At 43.2% G+C, this 18,548-nt stretch overlaps 1 protein-coding gene across 1 annotated transcript in view; it reads right to left on the minus strand.

Moving 5' to 3' along the window:
- HIBCH (3-hydroxyisobutyryl-CoA hydrolase) overlaps nt 1-17,318 on the minus strand; it is a 60,298-nt gene extending 42,980 nt beyond the window's left edge. Inside the window, exons 1-6 of the mRNA XM_081895870.1 lie at nt 17,168-17,318; nt 15,313-15,355; nt 12,800-12,940; nt 11,260-11,344; nt 10,046-10,126; nt 7,606-7,658 (exon numbers count right to left, since the gene is read on the minus strand). Of these exons, the coding sequence (XP_081751996.1) occupies nt 7,606-7,658; nt 10,046-10,126; nt 11,260-11,344; nt 12,800-12,940; nt 15,313-15,355; nt 17,168-17,214 (450 nt within the window). The 5' untranslated portion in view covers nt 17,215-17,318. The remainder of the gene's footprint in view (nt 1-7,605; nt 7,659-10,045; nt 10,127-11,259; nt 11,345-12,799; nt 12,941-15,312; nt 15,356-17,167) is intronic.
- Nucleotides 17,319-18,548: the final 1,230 nt, after the last annotated feature.

An 18,548-nucleotide genomic window follows, 5' to 3' on the forward strand; every position in this document is an offset into this window, starting at 1 on the left:
GCAGGAAACTGCAAACTCCCCTTTGTCTCCGTGGGGAAGGGGGAAGAGAGGAACCAGCCAGGTGACAAGACACTCAGGTTACCACCACGACTCCTCCCCAACCCCTCCTTTCTGTAATGTATGCATGATGTTACCACCACAACTCCTCCCTCAACCCCTCCTTTCTGTAATGTATGCATGATGTTTCTGGGGGTGGGCTTGACCTAGAGGAGGGGAATTTCAAAAGTTTTTATAAGACCTTGCACACTATTCTTCTGGGTCTTTCCTCTCTCCTGCAAGTGAGGGGAATACCCTGTTGCAACAGTTCAATAAAGGCCAAGCCTACAGGCTGCTGTTTTGCTCCAAGTTATCCTGGTTGGTATCTTTGTTTTGTCCAAGGGAGCCCTCGGATTTTTCCTGTAACACATTGAAAATCAAAAAGAAATCAACTTGCAAGACGTTTTCGTCTTGCGAAGCAAGCCCATAGGGAAATTCATCTTGCGAAGCAACTCAAAGAACGAAAAACTCTTTTGTCTTGCGAGTTTTTTGTCTTACGAGGCATTCGTCTTGCGAGGTACCACTGTAGCAGAAAACATACAAGCACACACCCCCCAACCATCTTTTAACTGTTTCATGCAAATTTTGTGTCTCCAGCACTGGAACACACCTCCAATTAAGAACAATAAATGGCACATTAGAAAGGCTACCTTTTGCCCATCATTCTTTGATGGTTTGTTTCCCTTCTTATTTTTAATTTCAAAGAACTGCCTCCATGTTCCCTAGCAAAACTATTGACTCCCACATTAGAGTGCTTTGCACAGTCATGTGGAAAGGTCTTTCTGTTTTTGACTCACTCGCTGTTGGCCTGACGATAGAATGTATGCTATGTTTATACTAAGCCATAAACATGTGGAGATAACTCACATTGTTCCACAGATAGAGTAGTTCCTGATCCCTTCAGTTCAGCTTAAAAACTTTTCCACTTTACATCACACCTAGCTGGGATGACAAACAGAACTTTGACCTGTTAAACACAGTGAAAGGCTTTCCCCTTCCAAAAGGGGCGTGGACAACCTCGGCTTCAATTTTGCTTTCTTGCCAACTTCTGAGCGATTGGGGCAATTGCAACTTGCATGAACTTAATGTAGGACTTCAAAGAAGCATAAAACTGGACCTCTGCAATCAGTAAACGTTCAGCGTTTTCAAAGGGTCTGTGCCACTTTTCTAGTGAAATGCAAATGTAAATATTCTTATAAACTAATCTTCGTTACTTAAGCTGCAGCAGCCTGCCCTACAGCCTGCCAAAGGAAGAATTCTCCAAACCTGCTTTAAAATACAGCTTTAATTTGGAGTCTGTCTTTCAAACCATCAAAATCAAGAACGATGTCTGCAGCTCTAGAATTATGGGAAACTTTTTTTCAGTACCAAGTTTTAGACAATTTTCTCATGGCTAAAAGGAGCACGGGGGGAAACCCAGGCTGCAATGCCCCCCGTTTTCTAATAAACAAGCCACTGCAGGATTGGATTAGAGACAGAATGGTTTTCCAAAGAGAAAAGCTTAAACAACTCAATTCAGCCTGTAGAAAATGAACTTGTGCTCCAGAAATGTCTGCATTACGGACTTTCAACCCTCAAATTGCCTCGTTAGCAGCGCCAAAACACCATTACGCCTAGTGGTACTGAGACAGGTCGCCATAATCTGTGCCAGTTCTTTTAAAGTTCAAGTGTATTGTGTGAACTCATTTCCCCCTTCTCCTTATGAACTGAACAACTTGTTCTGAAGCCATTACACAAGCAAAATGGTATTCAAATGAGAAACTGCATGCTACTGAAAGAACTGTGCTTTTGAAGGGCGTAAAAGAGAAGCTCTACACCCCCATCTGTTGGATGCTTAGTTCAGAACTTACTGAAGAGAAAACCAGCACCATACATAATACCTGCTGGAGGACTGATAAACCAGTGAATTATGCACTCACCCTTTTCTACACATTTTAAGTACCACCAATGATGGTATGATCTCTCTACAATATTCAAGCTTTATGTGCAAAAGTGAACTGCAGTTCCCATGGCCATTCAATGGAAGCCTTCTTCAACCTGGCTCCCTCAAACTGTTTTGAACTACAAGTCCAGTCATCGCTAGCCAGCATGGAATGATGGCAGCTATGGTGCAAAATCAGAGTTGGAAGGAACCCTGGGGATCATCTAGTCCGCCCCCTTGCAATGCTGTCCCATACAGGAATTGCACCTGCAACCTTGGCGTCATCCGAACCACACTTTAACCAACTGAGCTATCCTCCCATAAATGTCTGAAGGGCATCAGGTTAAGAAGGCTGAGCAGGCAATACTGACCCATGACTGGACTTGGCATAGGAAGCATTCTATGATCCTATGATCTTACTTTGGAGTAGGGCTGAAACTGAGCTGCCTAATTCAGTTTTGGCTTCATTCGCCCTCAGCTGTATGTCTGCTCCAGCCAGTTTGGTGCTTTTTCTTTTTAAGCATAATAAAGTCCCCCCCCCCTTAAACTGTACATATTTTATTTGCACTTTTTACATAAAATATGCACTTCTCAATGCTTTTCAATGCACTTTCTTGTATTTGTTTTTTTGCACATCAAAACAACGTCGCAGAATCCTGAGAAATGTGTGATCCATCAAGGAGTTGCGTCCTGTTCTGCGCAAATTCTTGGGAGCATCAGATCAAGTCAGCTCCCTGTAAAAAGCAAACTAAGCAAGGTCCTCCTATGCACATCTTCCTAGTAGCATACTGGGTTCTGGCTCATGCCGTGGAACCAGAGTGTCAAATGCTACTGAGGATATCCAGAGTTCCACAGCGTGCATATAACTGAGGATCTGCAGAAAATTCCAACAAGTTAAAATGTCTGCTCCATACTGACCCAAATTTCTTACCATTGCCAAATGCATCAGTAAAAGATCAACTGCACACAGGCTGAGTGTTTTACCAAGTCTAGAAAGACCCAGTTGAAATGGTATAATTTGTGTTAGTAGCTGTTTACTGAAATGTGCAGCAACAACTGAATCATTAGCATTGCAGCTCCTACCTGCTGACAGATAATGCCAGCAGGAACATTTAGCTAAGTGCTCATCAAAAGATGCTAAACTGCATTTACCTGTATGTCATGATCACAACAACTGCACAATTACATTCATAGAACTAGAAAAGTGTGAAATGAATTCACTTAGCACAACAAAGGAGAACTTGGCTAATTGTACATTACTCAGTTCGGAATGCATTAATACCTATATTCACTGTTACATTTAAGTGTGCAAAATCCTCTCTGAAGAACAACCACAAACATCCTTTCATTCCGACTTTCAACGTCCTTCTTTCCCCACCACAATTTGAAGGTGGAAGAAACAGGACTGAGGGAACAGCATTCTGCCCAAGACCACTGTTGGACAGAGACGGAGATACATGACTAAAGGGATACATGGCTAATGCCAGGACATCAATATCCAATCCAAGTTCAATCATATTGGCTGTCAACGACCTACAAAGCTGCAAAAATAAACCTACAAAATCTAGCTTTTTGGTTCAGTTTGCTTATGATTCAATGGTACACAGCTGCTCTCACTCTCCCCTACTTAGGTTAGGGGTGGGAAACCTGTTGCCCTGCAGATGTTATCTGATTACAACTACCATCATCCCAGAACAGTAGTCATGTTGACTAGGATTGATGAGAGTTGGAGTCTAAGAACATGTGAAAGCCCAAAAGGTTCCCCAGCCGATTTAGATGCATAACCTGTAAAGCTGTCTCCCCCAAACTGCAAACCAGGGTATGTGAACTGCAGTAAGGGAGAACTGTTCACGTTAAAACAGGCATAGGCAAACTCGGCCTTCCAGATGTTTTTGGCCTACAACTCCCATCATCCCTAGCTAACAGGACCAGTGGTCAGGAATGATGGGAGTTGCAGTCCCAAAACATCTGGAGGGCCAAGTTTGCCTATGCCTGAATTAAAGGCTCCCATGAACTCAAAGAACCCACCCATGGAGGTAGCTCTCTGCTGCATCTTCACGTGGTTCTCTGACTTTCGTTCTTTTCAATCAGCCTCCTCAGACACAGGCAGTTTAGTTGAGTCTCCGCACTGGGATAAACAGGAGTATTCAAATCCAACAGAAACAGAAGAATCACATTACATCTCCCAATGAGTTTGTTCTGATATTGACCTCTTTGCAGCCAGAGGCAGGCACACAAAATACACAAAAGTGGGTGATTCTGACTCACATGCTAAAGACTCTGGAGGCAGACCAGTGCACAGACGAAGGTGTAGCTAAGTCAGTAGAGCATGAGACTCTGAATGTCAGGGTCGCAAGTTTGAGCCCCGTGTTGGGCAAAAGATTCCGAGAGGGTTGGATTAGATGACTCTCATGATCCCTTCCAACTCTACAATTCTATAAGAATAGAGGGTTGCACTATCTGGTGAGCACAAGCGTCCCAAATGCCAGATGGAATAATCCAACCTCATCTCCCCAACCAAACCCATTTTGGGGGTGCAAGGAGAAAGCCCTGCTGTACGAGTGGAAGCCTTTGTTCACAGCTTGGGATTCATTAGGTGGATCCCTCCCAGAAACCCTCCAATTTTAATTCAGAAGTTGAGGTTGCTATTTTTGTGGAGCCAGAAAAATAGAGACATTCACATGGTGGAAGTAATGAGGCCTACAGGAGAAGGGCAATTTGGGTCTATGGTCACATTCATATCATGCATTTAAAGCATGTGACCGTACCCCCCCCAAAGAATCCTGGGAACTGTGGTTTACGCCTTACAGGGCTAGACTTCCCAGCACCCTTAATTTCCCAGAATTCTCTGGGGGAAGTAATGAGCTTCAAATATATGGTGTAGATATGACCAAAGGATGGTATCTAGTTAAACAGTTCCATTACTGCTAGGATGTTTAGCTGTGTAATGGAACTTTCCCAGCCTCTCCCCTGACTGTGTTACCCTAAATATAGTCCAGGGAGTTCCCCTAATCCTATGCATAGAACATCCTTGCACTAGTGCGCCTGTTTAGCTGAATACCACCTACATCTTTTATGAAGGCATTTTGAAATGCAGCAAAATGGGTGCACATGTCAAGCAGCCTCTGAATTGACTTCGTACTTTTTACAAATGAATGATATGCTCCTTTTATTATTCTCAAGAAGAGCCAAGTCCAATTACTGGTTCGTAGGACAATCCACTCTTTCCACCAATAGAAGAAACCACATGTAGTAACCACAAACCTGTTCTACATTTGCTCAAAAATCAATGCTCTGAAATGTTCCTTAAACGACCCTTTTTAATATAGTTTTTACTGCATAGCATGAAAAGCACTAAGCTTGTTCTTAACAGATTTATGTTGCTTTTTAGATCGATTTAGAATGGGGGGGGATAATAGAGTAACATTTAATATAACCCTCTGCAAAATTAAGAATACACACCTTCTAGAAAGGATTTTTAAAGTATCAAACACTTCACACGTTTACTCTGGATCTCAGAAGGATGCAGTTAACCACTTATTATATTCAGCAGTGATAGCAGAACATTCTCCCTGTTGAAAAGCAGACACTGGAATATTTGAAGAAAAAAATATTCTCAGAAATCCTCAAACTGTACAAACTATACAAAAGGTTAAAGACGCCCAAGCTACACTCATTTCCCTGCACTTTGCTTACAAAATGCTAGCATAAACCAAGTCACTAATGACTTTATGGCACACCAGCTTTAAAAACACACCGTAAAAACCAACTTCATAAATATTTGCAGGAGGTCACATTAGGCCACCAGATATTCAAACCGCCATTAATTCCATGTACGTGAATTCTGATGAAACCAAGGCCTCTAAGCTAATGCAATGTTCTTAAAAGCACCCTGATGCCTGACAAGTGGAAGCAGTCTGTTTTCCATCCTTTCGTACCTCACAATATTTTATCTTGACAGATGTTTGCCTTTTTCTGCCTCACTTCCATTCTGGCATGTGTCATCCAAAGACAGATGGTTTAAACAAGGAAACATCTGCAGGACTGATTCAATAACTGAGGAAAAGGACGATTAAATCAACTAATATTCCATGATGCACTTTAGATATGCGAGACCCTTAAGCATTAGCAGTTAAAAATGTGACATGTTTGTTTTTAAATTCAGATATACTGGGCTGTATTCAGTGGTGCACTTTGGCAAATGGAAGGACTCCTTTTATTTGCATAACAGTGTCTTTGATCCAGCAGACGTCTTCACTAACTGAACGGGAGAGGACAACATTTTGCCAATTTCCATCCTTCCCTCTGCACTACCTTCCATGCTGTTCTGTCCGCACAACCCCCTGAAGATGGGGAGGGCAGATGGGAACTACAGGGAGAAAGAGCAAATCATCAAAAAACCATATACCCACTTCCTCCAATAGCAGAGATATCCACAGAATTAAAAGCAACAGTGGATTAAAAAAATTCAAAATTGGATCAAACCCAGTAGATTGTGCATTTGCAGTGAGTACTTTATAACTTTTGGGTGTTGTCTGGCATTCGCAGATAACCAAAATATTTAACATCCAGAATTTTGTAATGGATACGCTAACTATACATATCTTCACAATGAGAATCACATCATAAATATTCTGAATTATTTTTAAAGCATAAACAAACACACTCTGTCTGTGTTTGATAAGCAGCTTTGGCTTTAATTCAGCAGTTACTGTCAACAACTACATTTCAAGGTCCCATCCAATTATGAGTCAAGGAACACCAACACAGAAGGAAAAACATCAATGTCACACAAACTATGAGGTGGATTCTAAAACAAATACAAAGCATAACTTCCACAAATGTGCTGAATTATTCTGCATTGTTCAACAGCATACAAAACTTACTATTTCTTGGGCACCCAAACATCCTTGAAACCAAGGGTGAGTTCACACATTACTTAACGCTTGATGGCTAGAAGCTACATGTGAACCAACTCCACTTCAACTCCCATCAGACTTAGCCAAATATCTTCATCTTCCCTTACCCTCAAGCCCACACACCCATCCCAAAGTCTGCATGGAGATCCTTCTCAGTCATACACTGTACTAAAGGGGGTGAATAAGCACCCACCCCCCAAAACAAGGAACTTGCTCCCCACCAATTGCTGGACTCCTGCCATTAACATTTGCTGCTATTTTGCTTTGTGTTTTTACTGTGTGTGACACAACTCAACCACTAAGGATTATACTTCGCCCCTTCTGTGCCCCCTTTTTCTGGTGCTGCCACTGTTCTCAGCAAAAGAGTGCTTTTCTTTCAGCTCACAGGGAGCGGGATGTTGTAAACGTTCCAAGACTGAAAACTTTCCTCAGAAAATAAGATGCTCAAGAACATTTCACAAATGCTAAAAATATAAATTGTAGAGTTGGAAGGGATGCCAAGGGTCTCCAGTCCAACCCCCTGCAATGCAGGAATATTTTGCCCAATGTGGGGCTCAAACCCACAACCCCGAGATTAAGAGTCTTGTGCTCTACCGACTGAGCTATCCCTGGTCAATGTTATTCTCACACATCTCTCTTCGAAACCCCTTGTAGTTACTGCACTGGCGACTTTAAAACAGAATGAAAGCACAAGCCAAGCCTATTGCCTCAGAAAATATTTCTACTTACACCTCCCATTGTAATTCCATCAATAAGCGCCACATATGGCTTCTGGCAGGTGCCTGTCAGGACAGAAACAACATATTTTGTGAGGAGAGAGAGACTTTTTGCTGGCCACCAGCCAATGGCTTTTTCCACCTGCCTTGCCCCAGGTGGAGTCTTCATAAGAGAGTTGTTTCCAGGTGAAGAACTGTGAGGGCAGAGAGACTCTGTGTTGGCCATCAGGCAATAGTCTTTCCACCTGCCTTGGCCCACCCTCCTAGGAGCCTTTCCCAGACCATGACTTTAAGAATAGCAGAAACAGCTGTGAAGAGAGGAGTTCAGGGATTTATTTATTTTTTTAAAAAAATATGTTGTGTGTCCTTGTTCTCAATTTGATCTTTTCATGTGTTTTTTGTATGTTTTGTGGTATTTCATGCATTGTGACTTGCTGTTATTTTTACTGATTATAGTTTAGTAATTATTTATTGTAACAGTTAAGTATAAACTGTTTCATTACCATTTTCTGATATTTAATTTTACTGTTTACCATTATATTCTAATGGATTATTGAATATTGCTTCATTTGATGTAAGCTGTTTATTTTAAAGTTATGTTTTTATTATGGCTTTTTTGGTATTGGATCAGATTGTTATTAGGTGTGTGATCTTTGCTGTCTATTTTGTTGTTTCTTCAGCTTGTAAATCTATATTAGTAATACAGGAAGGGGGTATACAAATGAAAAGTGAAATGAAAAGACATTTACATGTTTAAAACAGCATAAAGCACACTTCTGCAAGGAAAGACCTTGTGAAGCCTGATAATATAACTTGAATATTCAATTTGTTGACCAAATTATAATTATTCCACTCTGAATTCCAAGATTAGCCATGTTAGTCCATTGCAGCAAAGAGCGCCAAGAATTTTACAGCACCTTAAAGATCAGCAGACAAAAGCATATGCCAGGCATAGGTAAACTTGGCCCTCCAGATGTTTTGGGACTACAACTCCCATCATCCCTGACCACTGGTCATGTTAGCTAGGGGTGATGGGAGTTGTAGTTTGCCTATGCCTGGCATATGCCATAATAAACCTGCTAACCTTTAAAGTAGGTGCAGGGACCCTTTTTCAGTCTGAGCACTCCATTCCCTTCAAAGCACCCTTTCCAGGTGCAACAAGTCATTGGTGGGTGTGGCTAGGCAAGTGGATGGAGCAACAAATGCTAATTTTACCCTAGCACACTATGATTATTTCTACACAGGCCCCTCTCTATCATCCATCCAAGTAGCAAGAAGCATTATCAAAGTTGGGAGACACACTGCACTCAGGCAAAAACATTCAGGGTGGGAAGCAGAACCAGTGAAAGGGGTGGCCTGGGGAGACTTCAGAGGGCCACACAGAGAGATGTGGAGGGCCGCATTTAGCCTGAGATTCCCCATCCATGCTTTAAAGTGCTGTGGTGTCTCCTCTCTTTCTGAATATAAGATTTGAATATTTAAAACATTCTTATGTCACCATTCCGTTAAAAAAAGCCCACACAGGGCAGCTCACAACAGTGATAAAATAAGGAATGAACAAGAGAACAGTAAAACCAAAGCAACACCCCCCCAAAAAAAACCTAGCAATACCAGGGATGGGATGGGGGGGGGGGAATCAACTGATTAAGAAGAGCTTAGTGTTGAGCCTGGGTAATAAAAAGTTATTTGCCTGGCACAAAGAGTATCTGAAACTAGACGCCAGGCAGTTCTACCTATACAAAGCATTCCACAGAATATAGCGGCATAATAGACCAGGTATGTGGAAGCTCAGGGCCAAGGGTCCAAGGAGAGCCCAGGCTTCTTGCATCTCTCACCAAGCCACACCCCCTCACCCGCTGTGCTTCACTCCCAGAGTGCTATTGTTCTCAAACAACAACACCTCTTGTTTCTCAGGATAAAGGCTAGTGAGGTGTATGTGAGAATGTGCAGAAACTACCTTACTGCACAAGAGGAAAATGTAAGTGTGTTGCTCCACCTACTTTTGCTCCTAGCCTCACCTACCCTGGCACATGGCCCTTGGAAGGTTGTTAAGGAAGGAATGCGGCCCTCAGACTGAAAAAGGTTCCTTCCAGTGTATGAAAGAAACACTGTAGAGAATTGGCGCAAACTGTGGAAACTGGCAATGCTATTCTTAGAACAATTTTTAAAACGAATGGTGACGTGTTACCAACCACATAGGTACTAGTGTGAAAATGCAGGGTAGGGAAGGGGTTTAAGAAGGGTTATGTCTAGCTCAGTTGGTTAGCGTGTGGTGCTGATAATGCCAAGGTTGCAGGTTCGATCTCCATATGGGGAGCTGCATATTCCTGCATGGCAGGGGGTTGGACAAGAGAATCCTCAGGCTCCCTTCCAACTCTATGATTCCACGCCTACTCAAATTAAGCCCGTACTTTTAAACTACTAAAATACTTTTAAATTAGTGGTATACACACCAATAGCATTGTTCAAGGCGTACTCTTCTCTGAAGAAATATTGTGGCATCCCTTCTCCCGCTCTTCCTGCTTCAACGATAGCTAGCAAACAAAACAAGTGTCAAATTTAGCTACCAAAACACTTAACTGTCTGGAATACCAAAAAATGTGACTGCAGCAAACTTTCATGATCACAATATATGCAATCCAAGTTGATGAACATCCAAATTCTGTAATTTAACTAGGTGTGATGTAAAGAAGCACTTTCTTTTGTCTGCCTGAATTTACCAACGTTCAGCTTCATCGGATGGCACCAGATTCTAGAATTAGGATAGGGGAATAAAACAACAACAACCCACTTTCTCCACACCACAGATAATCTTATACACCTCTGTCATGTCTCCCTCTGCTCTCCCTTTTCGTTAACTAAAAACCCACAAATGCCCTTTCCCTACAAAAAAACCTTTCCCTACAAGGGAGTCTCCACCCATTGATCATCTTGGTTGCCCTTTCCTGAAACTATTCCAGTGCTACAATATCCTTTTTGAGGCGAGGCAACCAGAACTGTACAGAGTATTCCAAGCGCAGTCACCCCACAAGTCTGTATAACAGCATTACTATATGAGCAGTTTCATTTTCATTACCTTTTCTAATGATCGCCAATATGGAATTCATCTTTTCCCAGCCGCTGTAAACTGAGACAACTTCACTGACCTATCAACTACAAGGCCAGTTGTTCCTGGTTAGTCACTGCCAGTTCAGACTCCAAAAGCATATACGTGAAATTAGAATTCATTGCCACAATGTGCCTTACTTTACACTTTCTGACAATTAAATGCATTTTACTGTCCATTAACCTAGTTTTGAAAGATCCTTTTGGAGCTTCTCCTAATTTATTTTAAGTACCTTGAATATTTTGGTATCAGCAGCAAACTTGGCTAACTTAATACTCATCCCAACTCTAGATAATAAGTTATGAACCTGTTAAAAAGCACAGGTCCAGCACTGATCCTCAGGGACTCCATCCCTCCAATGGGAGGCCAATCCATTTATTCCTATTCTCTTCTTCCCATTTCTGAACCAGTTCCTGGTCCATAACAGAACCTCCCCCTTATCTTGTGGCAGCTAAGCTTACCCAGGTGTCTTTGCTGAGGGACATCATCAAAAAGCTTTTGAAATTTTAAGTACTCAATGATAACTGAAACTCTCAACTTTTTGAATACTCAAAACCTTACCTTTGATATCGCCTCCTGCACAGAAAGCTTTGTCTCCAGCTCCCTTTATTATTATTAAAAAGGTGTCAGGGTCCTTCTCCCATTTCTACAAAAGATAAAACATGTTGGATGTGGGCTCTGATAACAGAAATGAACCAGGCTAAGGAAATATAGCAAGGTTGGGAACAGTTCAGCGTTTCTATCTCACTGGCTGCTTCTACACTGGAAGATGCTTCTACCCTCTTTATATCTGTATGGTAGCAATACATATTTGGGGGGGACACACAAGGCATCATATAGTTTCACCCTAATTTCCTTGGGCCAAAGCCACGTGCTTTACGAGGCTCCATACCACCTCTCTCTTCTTGAACATAGAACAGCCACCTTTGACCCATTCCCTTGTTCAGAGCAAAGTCAGCACTAAAAGGGGTGTGGGGAGAACCCCAACTGCTCTCTAGCATATGCTTTGCCTCTTCCTCCTTTCGATACGGACGGCAGCAACTTCGGGATGAATCTCAGCAACCTGACGAAACCCTGAATCCACATGCACTGCACTTCCCCCTACTGAGCCATGGCTGAACCAGGTGATAGACTAGAAGTCCAGGAGAGCAATAAAAGGCCCTGGCTTCTTAGGATCCCAATGAAGTTTGTTTATTTGATTTATAGCCTGCCCTTCCTCCAGAGGAAGTCCAGGGAAGCCACATCTCACCTCCCCCTGCCCTTCTCCCCTGCCTAACTTAAGGAAAGCTGCAAAGCCAAGCAAACCCCCAGCCAGCCTGAGCCCTTTCCTATAATGTTGACTCTGCAGATGGCAAGGGGAAATATCCATTCCCACCACTTCCCACCTTGCACAGGAATTCCCCTTGAGACATTTCCTTTTTCCAGAGGGAGCGGTCACACTCATTCTTCTCCCTACCTTGAAGCAATATTCACTTGCTTTCAATACTGCCTTTCTTGGCCCTGCTTCCAGGCTTCCCCCTCCCCTTCCTACTACTCTGCCATTTAAATAGGGATATCTGTTTGGCTGTGGGACACCACAGGGTACGGTTGCTGCCACTAAGACCACCAGTATACTTCTGTAAATATAGCGAAGATGAACATGGTGTATGTGTCTCAGTACTGCCTGTTACTTATTCAGTGAGCGTAGATAAAATACACTACCGGTAACAGCATTTCTGCTGTTCTCATTTTCAGGTCCTTCCCCACTCCCCAGTACATCTCCAATTAAATCAGAAGGATGGCCATAAAATTAATCTGATTACTGGTTCATCCAGAGCCCTTGGCTTGGTTTGCACATAAATGCTCATTGCCAAATGAATGCGTGGTCAAGACATGGCTTTTGTTAGTGAATGAGCCATCACAGATCATACGTTGCATACAGAACTTTCGCACCACCTCAAACCCAATGGTTTTCAACAGAGGCAGTTCACACATTCAGCTGCTGAAGTGTAGAAAAAAAGGGATGGGCTATAGCCACTGCTCGAGGTGCTGCCCTTGAATGGCCGCCTCTGTCAACCCACACACTGTGCCCACAGCACTGATATAAAAGAAAATCACCAACCTTCAGTTGTGGATACATCTGTCGAATCATGGATATATTTAATGCATTCAGAGCCTTGGGTCTGTTCATGGTTATAACACCAGCACACCCCTTTTTTTCCAAGAGAACCTCAGAGGAAGAAGCTGCCGTCTTGGACATACTCTGCATATTTGAAACAAGAACAAACAAAACAAAACAAAAATCAAGGGACTCAGCCACATTAGTCAAAAAACATTTTGAATGTGTTAGAAACATGCAACACCAGATGGCGCCAGAGAACAAAAAACAATCGATGTGATTTTTACATAGCGGGTTTTTTTATTTTGTTACAATTTAATTTCTGACTTATTTATGGGGGGGGGGGGGTTTCCTGTGTGTAGATCCACCCAAGGTTTTTAACAAGCTGCTAATTTGCAAGTTGGTTCCAGCATGCAAATTCTTTAGAGGAGGGAGGAAAAACTGGCTCTCCAGATGTTACTACTACTCCCGTTCTATATGGCCATTCTGGCTGGAGCTGATGGGAGCTGGAATCCAAAAGCGTCTAGTTTTCATGCAGAAGGTCCAAGGTTCATTTTTTTATATAATATTTATTAAATTTTCCATTATAAACATACAAATACAAAACAAAACAAAAACAAACAAACAAAAAACAACAAGTATAATTTCCATTCTTATTTTCTCAACCTATTTTTCCCGACTTCCTCATACCTCCCCGTTCTGTTTTCTAATTTAATTATCCTGTCAGCAAATCCATTCCCATATTTCCGCAAATTTTTCAATAAATCCATTCCTTTCCTTAATCAAGGTCTCTGAAAAAGCCACAATATTTTTAAGACCCCTGTCTATCTAACATTCATCAATCTTAAAATATTTACTAAGATAGATTTTGAATTTCTTCCAATCTTCTTCCACTGTCTCCTTCTCCTGGTCGCGGATTCTGCCCGTCATCTCCGCCAGTCCCATATAGTCTGTCATTTTCATCTGCCATTCTTCCAAGGTAGGTAGATCTGGTGTCTTCCAATACTTTGCAATAAGAATCCTTGCTGCTGTTGTAGCATACAGAAACAAAGTTCTATCCTTCTTTAACACCACATGGCTAACCATACCCAGGAGAAAGGCCTCTGGTTTCTTCAAGAAGGTATACTTAAATACCTTTTTCATTTCATTATATATCATTTCCCAGAAAGCCTTAATCCTCGGGCATGTCCACCAGAGGTGAAAGAATGTACCTTCACTTTCTTTACATTTCCAACATTTGTTATCTGATAAGTGGTAAATTTTTGCAAGCTTGACTGGGGTCATGTACCACCTATAAATCATTTTCATAATATTCTCTCTCAAGGCATTACATGCCGTGAATTTCATACCGGTGGTCCACAATCTTTCCCAGTCCACAAACATAATGTTATGACCAATATCTTGTGCCCACTTAATCATAGCTGATTTGACCTCTTCATCTTGCGTATTCCATTTCAACATCAAGTTATACATTTTTGACAAATTCTTAGTATTGGGTTCTAACAGTTCTGTTTCCAATTTTGACTTCTCCACCTGGAAACCAATTTTCCTATCCAGCTTGTAAACCTCCATTATTTGATAATAATGGAGCCAATCTCGCACTTTATCTTTTAGATTCTCAAAACTCTGTAACTTCCACTTGTCACCCTCCTGTTCTAGAATTTCAGAATATTTTGGCCATTTAGGCTCCATGTTTAGTTTTTTCAATGCCTTTGCCTCCATTGGTGACAGCCACCTTGGAGTTTTGTTCCCCAACAAATCTTTGTATTTAATCCAAACATTAAACAATGCTTTCCTGACAATATGATTTTTAAAGCCTTTATGAACCTTGACCTTGTCATACCACAAATATGCATGCCACCCATAAAAATTATTAAAGCCTTCCAAATCTAGAATATCTGTGTTCTCGAGAAGCAACCAGTCTTTCAACCAGCAGAAAGCTGCTGATTCATAATAAAGTTTCAAGGTCCAAGGTTCAACCCCGGGTACCACCAGCTGGGACGGACTCCCTGACTGAAACGCAGAGAGCCACTGCAAGATAATGCGGAGCTTGATGGACCAATAGTTTGGCTTCGTATAAGGTAGCTTCTATGTTCCTATCTAGCAAACTACTTTAGGCTCATGTATGAGCTTATGCACGCCCACAAGTGCTTGTCTCCTGCCTTTCCCCCATGTGAACGGTATACACGAAGCCCACAACTTATGCACATTTGACTTGTGTGCATTCAGCTTTATGTGCTTGGCAAAATAATTTTTTAAACATTAAAAAGGGGGTGGGCAATTCCACCAGCCATTCCACCCAATGCGATTTTGGCTTTAGGTGAGATCCCCGGAACATAAGTTGTGTGCTTGTTGTATCATAAATTGCCTTTGAAACTTGTGTTTTTGCCTTCTGGAGAGGTTGTTGGAGGAGCACAATTCAAAAGCCCCCGTGGGCTTGCTGAAAACAGTTTACATATTGAACATTACGAAACCCACATTAGCCTCCCCAACCTGAAGGAGACCTCCACACTTACCAAATGTTCTACAATGACCTGTAACCTGTTGAATGGCTTCAATCTGAAACAAGAAAATCAAGTTCAGCCATATCTTCTGCCACAGCCTATGTACAAATGTCAAGCAAATCAAGCACATGCTTTTGTCAGTCACACCTACACTATACATTTAAAGCGGAAACGGCGGGGGGGGGGGGCTTTCTCTAGTAGTTTATGAATTGACCCAGGGAACTCTGGGAATTGTAGGCTTGTGCAGGGAGTACTCCATATTTATTAACATGGGTTCCCCGCCCCTTCATATTTATATTGTGTTCTAAGTGCCAGACAGAAGCTTTTCTCTTCAACCAGGTGTTGGCTGATTAACATTCTATGGCTTTTTAAATGTGCTTGTGGGCTATTGGTTTGTTTTTGTTTTATTATGTATGTTGTATTTTGATGTTGAGAACTGCCCTGTGATCTTCAGATGAAGAGTGGTATACTGAATGAACAAACGAATAAGCATCATTCATGTGCAAACTTTAGGACAAAGGGACCAGCTTTCTGAAAAAAATATACATCTTCCCTACATTACCTTTCCTATGTTGTGCTTTTAGTACACCTTAACATAAACACAAACATGTCCAAAAATTAAATCTGAAATGATTTTCAGCCAAGAAGGAAACATTCCACATAGCAGGATAAGCCTTCCCAAACGCCAAACTTTTTTCTTCTCACAGGGCTCATTTAGCTACTTGGTCCCTCTTTAAAGCACCAACTTTAAATTCAGCCAATGAGCTGAGCTTACATCGCCCTTGACCTTGGATCACCTTAATATGACCTTAACATGCAGCAATGGGACGCTTGCTGGAACCCGCAGAGAGAGCAAGTACCTGTCGCCACACACACACCTGTCGAAAAAGGGCATGAACCACAAAGAGCTGCCTTCATTTAAAGAGATTCTGTTCCTGAATCTCGGCAGCCCAAAGCACCTGTTCCCATCTTCCATAAGTTTCCTTCACCTCTTTCATGACCTAGAAAACAGTTCCTGCTCTTAACACTGTCCATTCCCCTCTGGGGCATTCATGGTCAGAGGCACTTATGGGAGGCACTCCTTAGGGCTGAAAGGCCAAACCTCTTGGGCTTGCCAATCAGAAGGTTGGAAGTTCGAATCCACACAATGGAGTGAGCTACTGTTGCTCTGTCCCAACTCCTGCCAACCTAGCAGTTTGAAAGCACACCAGTACAAGTAGATAAATAGGTACTGCTGCAGCGGGAAGGTAAACAGCGTTTCCGTGCGCTCTGGTTTCCGTCACGGTGTTCTGTTGCGCCAGAGGCGGTTTAGTCATGCTGGCCACATGACCAGGAAAGCTGTCTGTGAACAAACGCCGGGTTCCCTCGACCTGAAAGTGGAGATCAGTGCCACACCCCATAGTCACCTTGGACTGGCCTTAACCGTCCAGGGTCCTTTACCTTTTATATTATTATTATTATTATTATTATTATTATTATTATTATTATTATTATTATTTATTCAATCTGTATACTTCCCTTCATCCTAAGATCTCAGGGCGGTTCATGGAATAAAACCACAAAAATGCGTAGTAAAAACAAAGTATAAGAACAAAAGAAATAATACACACATACACACACACCCCCTTCCCTCAAACACATTTAACAGGACTGTTAATAATCCAATGGCCTGGTTGAAGTTTATAACCTCATCCAGGACGGTAATAATAAGAGTGTTCAGCGAAAGCTACGCAGCGCAGGCCCCGCTACTCGGGAGTAAGCTCCCACTGCGTTCAAGGCTACTTCTGAGGAAAAGTAAGCGGGGCTGCGCTTCTCGACGCCGCTCTCGGCCCTCGCCCCACTCGCAGGGCCGCCGGCCTCGTCTAACCTGGGAAGCCTCCGCCTCAACACCGGAGCCACAGCCGGCAGCCCCATCCTGGCTCCAGCGCTCTCTCAACCACTAACGCACGGCTTCGACGGGTATGAGGAGAGGAGGCCGGCAGGGCGCGAGGTGATGACATCACGTGGCTGCGCCGCTATGCGCGTCGACGGTTTGGAAAACTTTTCAGAGCACAGAGTTCGCGCGGCCTAGAGAGGCCAGGGAGTGGAAAGGAAGCAAGAGAACAAGTAAAAGGAAAGAGCCGCATCGCATAGCCCCGGATGCGGCGTTTCCGAGTTCCCTTTGGCAACACAATCCTGACCGTGAGAGCTGCCCATAAGTATCAATGGGGGGGGGACCTTATGACGTAGCTGAGACTGGACAGCGGCAATGGGTCTTATTTTGCGCGATTTTTAAATTTTTTTAAGCCTTTAAATATTTTTGCAAGGGAGTTATGGCCGTGACCGCAGGAACGGTTTATGACAACCCTGCCGTGTAGTCCATTCTTAATACACTACAACCAAGTCCCATTGAACCCAGATGCGCTTAATAAGATTGCACGGGAAGCTGCACACAACAACAACAACCCTTCAGTGTAGCCCAGTGCTGTTGCCTCCACGTTGCTGGGGACAGGCAGAGGCTCACGGCCGCCCTGCAATGGAGCCCACTGCTCACACTGCAGGTGGGATACAGAGGTTTGTTTGCGTTTCCAGCCAACCCCCCCCCAAAAAACACACCCCACATCACTCTCATTATATTGCAGCAAAGGTTGATCTATTGCCCACTCTTTAGTTGCCATTCCTGCACTGCAGAGGGTTGGACTAGATGGCCCTGGGCAAACTAAGGCCCAGGGGCCGGATCAGGCCCAATCGCCTTCTCAATCCGGCCCGCGGACGGTCCGGGAATCAGCGTGTTTTTACATGAGTAGAATGTGTGCTTTTATTTAAAATGCATCTCTGGGTTATTTGTGGGGCATAGGAATTTGCAGTGGTGTAGCGTGGGTTGTCAGCACCCGGGGCAAGGCAAGTAATTTGTGCCCCCTAACCCGTGGATTTGCGCTCCCTAACCCGTGGATTTGCGCTCCCTAACCCGTGGATTTGCACCCCCTAACCCTAACCCCTATATGTTGCACCCAGTGCGGCCGGCCCCCCCCTGCACCCCCCACGCTACGCCACTGGGAATTCGTTCATATTTTTCCCCAAAATATAGTCCAGCCCCCCACATGGTCTGAGGGAAGGTGGACCGGCCCACAGCTGAAAAAGTTTGCTGACCCCTGCCCATGGGGATGCCTTCCGACTTCATGATTCTTCCCCGCCCTAATCCGCAGTAGTTCAGCTGCGCGCAGAAGTGTTATCCCTGAAACCGGAAAGTGGAACAATGCCTTACTTGT

The sequence above is a fragment of the Podarcis melisellensis genome (assembly GCF_964234715.1).
Source record: "Podarcis melisellensis genome assembly, chromosome: 1".
Lineage (NCBI taxonomy): Eukaryota > Metazoa > Chordata > Lepidosauria > Squamata > Lacertidae > Podarcis > Podarcis melisellensis.